This window comes from Monoraphidium neglectum (assembly GCF_000611645.1).
Source record: "Monoraphidium neglectum strain SAG 48.87 unplaced genomic scaffold scaffold00696, whole genome shotgun sequence".
NCBI lineage: Eukaryota > Viridiplantae > Chlorophyta > Chlorophyceae > Sphaeropleales > Selenastraceae > Monoraphidium > Monoraphidium neglectum.
Window position 1 is genome coordinate 10,600 of NW_014012932.1, and position 11,150 is coordinate 21,749.

General features: G+C 65.1%; 5 protein-coding genes across 5 annotated transcripts in view; 3 read left to right on the forward strand and 2 right to left on the reverse strand.

Moving 5' to 3' along the window:
• The window catches only part of MNEG_4860 (hypothetical protein), a gene marked incomplete at both ends in the record, with an annotated part of 3,458 nt that extends 2,407 nt beyond the window's left edge, over positions 1-1,051 (forward strand). Inside the window, 3 exons of the mRNA XM_014046663.1 lie at positions 38-173; positions 484-615; positions 1,023-1,051. Of these exons, the coding sequence (XP_013902117.1) occupies positions 38-173; positions 484-615; positions 1,023-1,051 (297 nt within the window). The remainder of the gene's footprint in view (positions 1-37; positions 174-483; positions 616-1,022) is intronic.
• A 1,428-nt stretch (positions 1,052-2,479) lies between these two features.
• On the reverse strand, positions 2,480-3,794 carry MNEG_4861 (hypothetical protein; the record flags this gene model as incomplete). The annotated part of the gene is made up of 4 exons (XM_014046664.1): positions 2,480-2,557; positions 2,797-2,894; positions 3,174-3,420; positions 3,693-3,794. The coding sequence occupies 4 exons, from the start codon at positions 3,792-3,794 to the stop codon at positions 2,480-2,482; spliced, it is 525 nt and encodes a 174-aa protein (XP_013902118.1).
• A 1,945-nt stretch (positions 3,795-5,739) lies between these two features.
• MNEG_4862 (hypothetical protein) lies at positions 5,740-7,222 on the reverse strand (the record flags this gene model as incomplete). Its single annotated transcript, XM_014046665.1, has 5 exons — positions 5,740-5,752; positions 5,996-6,084; positions 6,287-6,332; positions 6,726-6,768; positions 7,192-7,222. The coding sequence occupies 5 exons, from the start codon at positions 7,220-7,222 to the stop codon at positions 5,740-5,742; spliced, it is 222 nt and encodes a 73-aa protein (XP_013902119.1).
• Positions 7,223-7,669: 447 nt separating this feature from the next.
• MNEG_4863 (hypothetical protein) lies at positions 7,670-8,929 on the forward strand (the record flags this gene model as incomplete). The annotated part of the gene is made up of 4 exons (XM_014046666.1): positions 7,670-7,683; positions 7,857-7,907; positions 8,136-8,442; positions 8,615-8,929. 4 exons carry the CDS (start codon positions 7,670-7,672, stop codon positions 8,927-8,929), a joined length of 687 nt encoding a protein of 228 aa, XP_013902120.1.
• Positions 8,930-9,712: 783 nt separating this feature from the next.
• MNEG_4864 (pyruvate dehydrogenase E1 component subunit beta) overlaps positions 9,713-11,150 on the forward strand; it is a gene marked incomplete at both ends in the record, with an annotated part of 2,199 nt that continues 761 nt past the window's right edge. The window contains 4 exons of the mRNA XM_014046667.1: positions 9,713-9,782; positions 10,093-10,209; positions 10,447-10,542; positions 10,780-10,931. Of these exons, the coding sequence (XP_013902121.1) occupies positions 9,713-9,782; positions 10,093-10,209; positions 10,447-10,542; positions 10,780-10,931 (435 nt within the window). The remainder of the gene's footprint in view (positions 9,783-10,092; positions 10,210-10,446; positions 10,543-10,779; positions 10,932-11,150) is intronic.

Genomic DNA, 11,150 nt, shown 5'->3' on the forward strand with positions numbered 1-11,150 from the left:
CCCCCGCGTCGCTGCCCTCGTCCACCCACCCGGGCAGGCCGTGGGCGAGGAGCTCCTGGACTCCATCGCGAGCGAGAACATCCCCGTGTTTGCTGAGGAGGAGAAGTTCAACGCCGCCATCACGTCATCCCTGGAGCGCGTTGACGCCAAGCTCAACGGCAACACGGTGCCGGGTGAGGAAAAGCCGGGGTCGAGGCGGGCGCTTTCGTGTGTGTTTGGGGGGCAGCGGAGGGCGTCTGCGGGGCCTGGGTGCGCCGCGGGTGGAGCGGCCGCGGGAGGAGGAGGGCGCCGGCGGAAGCGGAGGCCGCGGCGGGGGAGGGCAGGGGTGCAGGGGCCGTTGTGAGGCGCGGCGGGTGTGGGAGGGGCCCGATCGGGTTTGGGGGGCCGGGGCAGGGCCGGAACGCCGCGCGACGCCGGCCCACCGACGCTCGATCCGAACCGTCCACCGCTGGCCCCCCTCGTTTTTGTGAATGCTTCCCACAGAGGCCCCCAAGCGCAACGACGCCGTGCGCCAGCGCACCTACAAGACCAAGGCCGAGACGGAGAAGAGCAAGACCGTGACCTCCACCGTGGTGCTCACGCTGCTCGTCATCGCCTGCGTCGTGCCCATGCTGCGTGAGCGCCGGGGGCACGTGGACACCCAGGCGGGGGGGGGGAGCGGCTGCACAGGGCGGCAGCGTCTGCGGCAACAGGGGGAAGCGGCAGGCCGCCTGCCGCTCTGGCGGCCTGGCTGGGGGCTGCAGCTGAGCCGCTGCCGCGCCTGCACCTCAGCTCATGCTGTGCTCGACGTGGCAGGGTAGCGGGGGTGCCGAGGTCCTGTTGATCTGCACAGGGGCCAGCCTCGTGCGAATTCAAATGCAGGGACACACAGACGGGACGGGCGTGCACACCCACACCCCACATCACCTGGCCCAGCCCGACTGCCAGACACTCAGGGCGCCCTGCAGCCCTTGAAACCCCACAGCTCGCATCGCGTCAATCTGCCATCACACCACCATCATCTTGCCCTCCTTTCCCCACAGAGTACTACGGCTACACCGCCAGGGACTGATGTGGGCAAGCGCCGACCCTCAACCCCTCGGCCCGGCCCCCTCGGCACGCCCATCTCCGGCCCTCTCGGGCCCGCCAGGCGACGCGCGCGCGCCGCCTGCCCCCGTCGGGGACTAGAGGAAGAGTTTTTTTTTGGTCGTCCCTCCTGCAACTGTGTTGTTGCCGCGCGCTCAGGCCCCCCGCCGGGCGCCGCCCTTGCTCTAATGGCGCGCCGGCCTGGCGCCGCTCGCAGCGTCCACTGAGAGAAGATTGCCCTGGGTGCGGCGCAGCGGCGTTTGCTGTCGCGCGCTGGCACTCGGTCCCCGCAGACTGAATGAACTGTTCATCATCTCAATTGTAAACAGATAGCACGACTGCCTTTTTCTGGCCCCTGCTGTTGATGCGGGGCAAGCATTCTCCGCTACATCATAGTACACCAAGGGCTGCAACCAGGGGCTGTGATTTGTGGGCCAGGAACCCACGCCCCAGTCACCCAGCAAGCTCTCCCAGTCTGTCAGTTTGCGGTCAGCTTGCGGGCAGCGCGCGGCCGAGCGGGGCAGGGCGTTACTCCTTGGTAGTGTTCTCAGCCGGTGCGCACGCCCACCAACGCAATCCATACCAACACCTCTGCTCCGAGCGGTCGGGGCAGCACACACCATAAACCCAAGCCCGCAGCCGCGGGCTGCCGCGGCCGCCTGCCGGCGTACCCAGGGGTCTTCGGCGCCGGGGCACGCAGACCATCAACACCATTTGAGGGTTGCCGCAGCGCGGCGGGACAGGGCGCCGTCCCTGTTGCAAAATTGTACAGATGCGCGGGGCCGCCAAGCGGCTGCCCCGCGCAATCGGCGCACCAAACGGCAAACTGGGCGGCCCGGGTGCATTGTACAATGGGCAGCTCTCCCCCCCCTCCCACAATCCTCTCTGTTGTTGCATAAACCGCAGCTCCCAGTGCACAGCACGCCGCGAGCCTAGCGCGCTCGCGCACGCAGCGCCAGCAACCCGACTTATTGCCGGATCGTCGTCCTGCGCCGCCGCTGCCGCCGCCACTGTCGCCACCAGCGACCAAAGGCGCCGTCTAGACGCCGGCCAGCAGCGACGCAGGGTCGCGCGGCCGTGGACAGCTGGGCTGCAGCTGCGCGTTGACTGGGGACCGGGCCCATCACGACCTGTTCGGGGTAAAGAAATTTTCATTCATCCATTCGGCAGAAACGCGGGGGGAGGAGACGCATGGGGGCCACCCTACGTGCCAGGGTGGGCAAGGGGACGACCCTGACACGTACGAGACCCTGGTGGGCCGTGATGGCGGTTGGTGTCAAAACAAGCGCGAACAGCACAGCCCGTGTGCGGTGCGCAGCAGCAGCAGCAGCGCGCGGAGAGGCGAGTGTCACGCTGTCTTGCCCCGAGCCACTGCAAGCACCTAGGCTGCGAAGCCTGCAGACCCCTCACCGCCTCACACGATGAAGAAGCAGCCGGCGGCGATGGCGGCGATCGCCCAGAGCGTCACAAAGACGCCTGGAGAGGCGAAGTTCTGGGGGCGCAGTCAGGAAATGAGCAGGGCAGAGGTTCGCAGTTGTGGGTGTTGATTTAAAACCGCCGACGCGTCGGTCGACCCCAAGCAGCCGCCGCTGGGGGGGTGCTTCCTTGACACAGCGTGTCCAAGAGGGAATGCATCAGCTAGCAATTGAAAGAAAAAACCAGGTGCCCGCTTCAACATTAAAGGCCATGCGTGGCTCTGCCTCTTCCCCGGCCTTCTGCTTGCCCACTCACCCCGATGGGCACGATGTCAATCTGCAGCCACGCGTTGAGCCCTGCGCCAAGCATGATGCCCGCCACCATGGCGCCAAACGTGATGCCCGCCGCGCGGCCTGTGATGGGCGAGGGCGCGCCAGCGCGGACAAGTGAAGGTTGAGGGGCGGACAGCGGGAGGCAGGCGCCGCATGTGCTGATCAAAGACAGGGGTGGGTGCCAACACAGTCGCCAGATAGTTTGGCCCCAACGCTCAAGCACACCCTGGTAGTGCAGGGGCAGCTACTGGCTGGCCCGTCACCATCACATGAACGCAACGACCACAGAGCGCGGGCGCAAGCGTGCGTGCGCGCCGCGCCGCGCCGCGCGGGCGTGCGGGCGGGCGGGCTGCGCCGCACCTATGGACACGCGCTTGGCGTCCCGCAGCTGATAGATGCTGAAGGCGCCCGCCAGCGCGAGCTGCAGGCCGCCGGTATCCGCCGCCTGCGCCTCCGGCCCCTCCAGCAGCGCGCCCGCCAGCGCCCACGCCGCCAGCGCGCCGAAGACGGCGATCTGCAGCGCGACCGCGTTGGGCGCCGACGGCGTTGCGACGCCGACGCCGCCGGGGAGCTTCTGCAGGAGGGCGGGCTGCTGCGAGGCGCCGCGCTGCGGGGGAGACGGGGTACGACGGGAGGGGGCCGTTGAGCGAGGGCTTGTGGGTGTGTGCATTGGAGGCAATGAGCAGTCTTGCTGTGGGCGGGTGATGACGCTGGGTGATATTCTTGCAGAAGTGTTGTCGCCACGAATGCACCCCCCCCCCAAACAAAACGGACAACGAAAATGTGGTCCGCGCCGCAAGTGGGAGGTCTGAGTGAGTGTGGATGCAGAGTGCGGTGGCAAGCAGCGACCGTTGCTTCCTTCCCCCGCGCCGCACGCACCGCCGAGCCGCTGCCGCCGCCGCCGCGCTTCTTCTGCTGCGGCACGTCGGCGTAGCGGACGCCGGTGGGCACCTGCAGCTCCCCTGTGATGCGCTTCTTCATGCTGTGCATGAACAGGACGTCGTATGCAGCCTCCACCTACAGGACGTGGGGGTTTGGAGGCGCAGGGCGCGGTCCCAGGGCTCAAGAGGTGTTCCGCGGGCGAGCGGCTAAGCCCCATCAACAGGGCCAGTGCCGTGACAAGGGCGAGTGTGCGCTCGCTGCGCTGCCGCCCGAAACCACCAGCCTCAGAGCGCATGGATCCTTGCCTTGAGGCGGCCATCGTCATCGGTGCCCTCAAGCTTTTTGCTTTTGGCAGACAAGATGTCGTCGAACGAAGCTGAGGCGGCGACGCCGAGCACGCCGCGCGCTTCCTCCACAGTCAGGACGCCTGGTAAGGCTTCGGCGTCCCCGCCTTCCGCATGACACACATGTCGTATTCTGACAGCCGTGTGGAGCGCGCTGAGGCGCGGGAGAGCTGCGTGCTGCAAGCGTGCTGACGAGCCAATGGCCGCGCGCGGGCGCAGCTGAAGAGCTTGCATGACGCGATCGGCAAACTCAAACGAATCAGGAGGCTGGGCGCGGCGAGGGGCGCGCGAGGTGGACCACAGATCAGCCCTGCAAAGTCTCTGTTGTGTCACAAAGCGGGGAGGGCCGAGCCCAAGGTGAAGACGAGCGAAACAAGTCTTAAGAACCCCACTTGGCCTGTGCATAGCATGTGCAACGCTCGCTGAAGGGCGACACCTGCCGGTGCCACCCACACCTGACAAGTGTCCGTGGTCTGCTGTGCACGGTGCCGTGCGAGTCCCGCAACCACCACAGCTGTGGGCACAGCCATCAAAGACAATTGGCATTGAAGCCAGGCTCTGTCCAAGTATGGAGTCCTGCCCGTGTCTTTGCCCAAACTACCCAAACCTCCTCCAACCTACCCAGTAGTTCACTCCCGACCACCATCACAAGCCATCCCTAGTTTAGCAGCCAAAGCGGCCGGCCACACCCCCCCATCCTCATTAATATGAGGGTTATCAATGTCCCCCATGCTATATCGATTGGCTCATGGGGAGGGATGGTGAGCGGTGCGCATGAGTAAGCAGCACATGTGGAAGCAGCCCGAAGCACTGAGCCCTCTCTGTTGCTGACAAGAAAACCCAAGAAGCGTTCGCGATTCATGCGTGACATGAATGCGTGTCGCCATCAATTCCAGGGTGAGGGAGTGTGCGGTGAAAGGGTAGGGCACGCACGGTGCTGGCGCATTTGTTGGGATGCGGGAACGGCTGGCGTGTCCGATTCTGTTCCAATGGGTTGACAGTCAGGGGGTGCAGTGTGAGGTTTTACGACAATCAGCAATGTTTGCTGGCGCCTTGACAACCTATTTGCTGGCTGGTAACCCTGTGCTTCCAGGGCGGTGGTAGCCCAGCTGATTCCCCGAGGGCGATGGTCGCGGTGGCTGCGCAGTACCGCAACGACCCCCGAAAAAACAGTGACAAGCCCAAACAGCAGGTGTTTCTGGATTTTTTGCATGATGCGCATCGGCCCAGCCTGCAGGTGCCGTTTTTCTTCTCCCAAACCCGAGGTTTCAACGCACTTGTTGGTTACCGATCAAGCCGCATGTCACTCACGACCACAACAACAACGAAAAGGCAGTCAACGGGATGCAACACTCCGGATGCAACACCTTGGGACCTCGCGTGGAGCCAGGCATCGGCAACTTCGGCCGCCAACATCCACACTACTCTCGGAGGGGGGGCAAAATGACTGCCGCAGCTCTGTCTGTTTGCTCGCCCAATCTCCCTGGGAGCTCTTGCAGTCGCCCTCTGGCAGCACCAGGCCTCCCACATTGGGATTTTAAAAACGCCGGGTGGCCGTCGGCCGCCTGGGAACGGCCGGGCAAAGAAAGCAGCCCCCGTCACTCATCACGTACGGGCGGGCACCGGCCCGCCGCGCCGCTCAGCCCTCTAACTGCAAGATTGCGGCGCGCTCACAGTCCGAACACTGGCTCGGGACAGGTCTACTTGTAAACGCTGCGGTGCGGGCCGGCAGCGGGGTCCAGGGCAGCAGTGAGGCGGCGTGGGTGACGGGATGCACTCAGTAACAGCCCGCTTGCATGTTGAGCACCGGGCCCGGAGCCCGGGGACCTGAAGCTCGCGGCAATGTAAAGGCCATACAAGCACCGGTGCAAGCGGGCCGCCGGATGCACATGCAGAGGCCCTTCAAGGCACAGGCGTAGCGCTTTCTGACATTGTTGTCGGAAAGCGGGCTCCCACCTGGTGTCGATGGCGCCAGTGGCGATGGCGATGAGCACGAAGATGAAGGGGAAGAGGATGGCGATGACGCCGATGATGGCCAGGGGGTCCTGGGGCGGGCGGAGAGAGAGCGGGGCGCGGCGCAAGAGCAGCGGTCAGCCACGGTCAAAGGAACGGCGCCGCGCGGGCAGCGCCGCAGGACCCGGTGTGCACGATGCACCAGCGCTACGCCGGGCGACGAGCCGGCGCCAGCGCGTGGCTTGCTGTTACTAGGCGCCGCGGCGCGGCTTGAGGGCGCGCCGCGCTTCTCACCGTGAACACGGCGAGGCCCTCCTTCTCGTTCTTGCTGGACCAGTACCTTGGGGTGGGAGAGGACGGGTACGGATGGCATACATCATGTCAGTTCACAACTGACAAATGCAGCAGGAAAAGACCAAAACCGGGATGAAGACGCGCCACATTGAGAGCACCCAGTTAGGATGTGTGTGGCCGCTGCGATTTTGCCGTGTGCCGACGGTACCGTGGCCGCTTCGCAACCGCACAGGAGCAACCCCAGCACGGTAGCGGCCGTGGCGTCGGCCTGCTGCAAAGCCATGGCTGGCTTCGTTCAGGTCGTCGGCCGACATGTGCTGTGGTCTGGGGTGTCAATCCCTGCTCCACCAGTCTCTCACCACTGCCCATCAACCCCATCTCCCGCTCCCCGCCACCCCGCGATGCTGCCACCCCCCAGGTGCCGCCGCGCCCAGCTCACTCCTCGGGCTCCTCCTCCCGTGAAATGAACTTCTTGTCCGGGCCTGGATAAGTACATGGGAGGAGGAGGGAGGGTTGAAATGAGTGCTTCCTCGTGTTCAACAGCACTTTCCAAGAGAGGGACACGAGCCATGAGGTGGCTCGACACACGGCTGCCTGTGCAGGCGGTGGGGACAGGGCTGCACAATCACAGGCGGGTGCATCCAAGACTGACAAGTCGCGGCCGCGGCAAACAAGCTCCACACATGTATCGCACAGATCGCCGCGCGCTGCCAAGCCACAAGTGGGGCTATAAGCGGGCGGATGCTGCAAACGCGTGGCTGGGGGCGGTGGGGGCTAGCAGCGATGCGCACCCTGGCCGCCGCCGCCGAGTGACCGGGTGGTCACATTGGGCTGCCTGAGGGAAACAGATTGCACAGATGGCCGCCCAAGAGCGAGGGCCCGCCTCTGCTGGGTCGTCGTGGCACAGGCCTGGCTTTTGGCGAGGGAGAGGGCCATTTCGGAGAGTGCTGTGTGCTTAGGATGATGGATTACTGCTAATTGATTTTGTACGAAAAGTGTTGCTTAGGAGTTCTTTACGCATGCCGTAAGCAGCTAGCGGGGCGCGAATCATGGTTTTCTCGTGGTATAGCCCTCTGCATCAGCACACATTGGAAGCTTGTAGTTCTCACACACTGCTAAAGTTGTAAACCTGGCGTTGTCAGTGATCTGGCCAACTGAAGAAGGACTGAGGGAGTGCTGATACATCAGGCAGTCATGAGCGCAACACCAGGGGGCTTCGTGCACGCACCCGTAACCAAAGGGTTGCTGCTGGCCACAGCGGGGGCCTCGCTGATAGCACATGCAGCGCGCCAGACACATGGGCGTGCACCACTGCTGTTTCGCGGCCTCGGCCAAGGGCTGGCTTTCAAGAGCCCTTCGCAGCTGCTGTTTGGGTGTCTGCTCATGTACCAGTTCAGGTGGGCAGTACGCGGTGCTCAACGGCGACAAGACAGCTGCCTGTCTTGCGACACTCCTGCTTCACCCCCTGCCCCAGCCCTGTCATCCGCACTACCGCGCGTTGGGTTGCACCACCTTCAGGCGGTTTGCGACCATCCACAACTTCGCCATCGCATACTGTACCCTGCTCTAGGCTGATTGAGCGGCAGCTTGGCAGCACCAAATACGGGTCCTACGCAGCCAGGTGGGGGGGATTGGGTGGCGGGCCCAAGCAAGGGTACCAGGGGCAAGCGGCAGCGGCTGGCATTTGGCGGGGTGCCCAGCCGCATGATCGCAACAGGCAGCAAAACGAGGGGTAAGAGCTGCCGTGCACGCCGCCTCCCATTAATCACCACGCCATCCCCCTCTCCCCCAAACTCACGATCCAAAAGCCAACGCCCCCCTACCCCCAACCTACTTCAAACGCGCGCAGCGTCACAGGCCTGTCCTACATTCTGCAGCTCGCCGCCGCCCGCCTGCTGCGCCTCCACGCCGCCGCGCCGCTGCTGCCCGTCCCCGTCCCCCTCGTCCTCGCGTCGTTCGTGCCCTTCGCCCTGGACGTCCCCGCCACCAGCAGCTTCTCGATGCTGGGCGTCACATGCAGCGAAAAGGCCTTCGTGTACCTGTCGGGCCTGCAGCTGCTGCTGGCGGTGGGGCGGCGGGGGCTGCTTGCTAGCGCGCTGTGCGTCGCGGCGGGCGTGCTGCATCGGGCGAACTTCCTCGGACTGAGGAAGCTGCAGGTGCGCCCAGGGGAGGCGCAGGGGCGCACACGTGCGTCCCGCCGCTGCACGCCTCAGTCGCTTGAGCCCTTGTGAGACTGCGCCGCCGCCTTCCCTTCTGCAACTTCCGCCCGCTGACGCACGCCCGCCGCTGACAGGCTGCGAATCGCTCCGACTCTTTTCCAACCCGCAGCTGCCGCAGCCGCTGGTGCGTGCGCTGTCGCAGGCTTTTGGCCCTCTGCTTGGCGACGGGACCGGCGGCGCAGTGGTGATGCTGCCCAGCGCAGCTGCGGCGCGGCAGCACGGCGCCGGCTTTGCACGCGGCCCCGACCTCGGGCGCGGAGGCGCGCGGCGCGCCCCGCAGGCGCCCGCAGGGCCGCCGCCGGAGCCGTCGCCCGAGGCGCTGGCGATGCTGGTCGGTATGGGCTTTGAGCAGTCGCGCGCAGCGGCGGCGCTGCAGCGGACGCACAATGACGTGCAGGCGGCGATTGCACAGCTCGTCGGCTGAGCTGGCGCGTGTGCAGGGCGCAGCGGCAGCGGACTGGTTTGACATCTGGCAGGATGTTGTAGTACAGCAGGTGACCCGTTTAGTCAGCATTGATGTAGCCATCACCGTGACCGTTTGCATCTTCCCAAAGTCAACCCGATTGCTGGTGTAAGTGTCCCCCTTGGCTCCTCCACAATCAGACAACGAGAAACGCACGCATGCGGTCGTACTCAAGAGTATGCCCGAGCGTGATCGGTCAGCTCCCAACCCAGACATGGCTATTTGGTGAAGCCAGTACTAGAGCAGCCACCAGGTAGCGCAGGATCTTGCTCGACTTCTCGGTGGAATCCAGGAGTGATGGCTCAAGCACTGCCTCGGAGCGCAGGCGTGACAGGATTGGCCGCACATGGGCCTCAGGGCAAAGGCATGGCACCTGGAGCTTTGCCAACCCTCGCGACAGCCATAAAATCATATACAACAAGCACTTTGGCGCCGGCTTCGCGCCCCTGAAGCAACTCGGAAACAGGTGGCACCTGACTCTCAGACTCCGACGTCCGACGCCTGTGCGCCAGCTCGCCTGATCGCGCAGCGGCCAGCGTGAATTGCCTCAACTATGTCTCAGGAGCGTCCATGATCCTATGCAATGGTTCAAACCGTGTGTACATGTTTCCACGCCCGCGACCGTCACCAGTCTGCTATTGCAGTGTGAGCAGGGAAGTGTGTTCTTGCATGTTCTTCATTTTTGCAGCTCCGCTGCTCCCACCTTACCCAGAGGTCTGCATATCCTAACTCGACACAGTCACCATGCAGACCATGCGCGTAAACTCAGGGCGGGCGCAGCTCGCCAGGCCTGCTGCGATCACTGGCAGGCCAGGTGCGCCATTGATGGGAGTTACGCACGAAAAGAGAAATCCTTGCGTTAAATCCTCCGAATAGCCGCTGATCGGGACCTCAGGGCAGACGGCGGGGACTAACGCTCATTTTTCAGCGCGGGGCATGCGAACTGCCAGCAGGCGGCAATTCGCCGGCCTTCTTGCTGTATGTGACACCTATATCGCGAACCTACATATGCATCCTCGCCTGGGTCCGCCCGCGCAACACCCTGGTTTGTCCTGCGTCGGCGCGCGCTCGCGCTGCTCCGCCGCCGCCCGGCCGATCGCCCCCGCAATTTCCCGCGCCCGCAGGCCGCGCCGCCCGCGTCGTGGTGGCGCGCTCCCAGAAGAAGGAGATCATGATGTGGGAGGCACTGCGCGAGGCGACGGACGAGGAGATGGAGCGGGACCCCACCGTCTGCGTCATGGGTGAGAGCGGCAGCGGCCCTCCCCAACGGACTGGGGGTGGGCCCGGGCCGCAGAGCCGCGGCCGCAACTGTCGGTGCACTTGATCGGCACGTAGGACAGAAGACTTGAGTTTGAAGGCGGTCCAGGCGTTCTGCGCCAAACGGCGGCGCCGCATCAGAGCCGTGCTGCAGCATGCGAGCCGTGCCGAGCGCCGCCGCGCCCCGACCGCGCGTCGGCCCCACCCTCCCCTGCGTGCAGGCGAGGACGTGGGTCACTACGGCGGCAGCTACAAGGTCACTTACGGGCTCTACAAGAAGTACGGGGACATGCGCGTGCTGGACACCCCCATCTGCGGTGAGTGTGGTTGGGGGTTGGGGCTGTGCGCGGGCCGGCATGAGGAGTGCATCGGGGGGCGCAGCTTGTGGATGGGGCAGCTGCCAAAGGCGAGATGCGGTTGGGCGCAGCCCTCGTCAGCCAATCGCTGCATGACGTCCGCCGACCCTCTGGCTCGGCGTTTTTTGGGTCGCACAACACCACCTCTGCAACCCCACGCCTGTGCGGCCCCTGTGCCCATCGCGGCACGCCCCGCAGAGAACGGTTTCATGGGCATGGGCGTGGGCGCGGCCATGACGGGGCTGCGCCCCATTGTTGAGGGCATGAACATGGGCTTCCTGCTGCTGGCCTTCAACCAAATCTCCAACAACTGCGGCATGCTGCATTACACATCGGGCGGCCAGTTCAAGGTGGGGGGGTGCGGGGCGGCGGGGGAGCGCGTGCGCGCGCGCGCGTGGATGACCGTCTCATCACGCCCATGGGGGACGGCGCCTGGCTGGCGGCAGGGTGCGTTGCGCCCTTGTTCCCTGGCGCACGGGGCTTCGGGCGGTGCTTGGGGCATGCAATGACATCGCAGCCTTCGCGGCCAGCCCGCCACAATCCGCAAAACCCACAACCCCCCCCCCCCC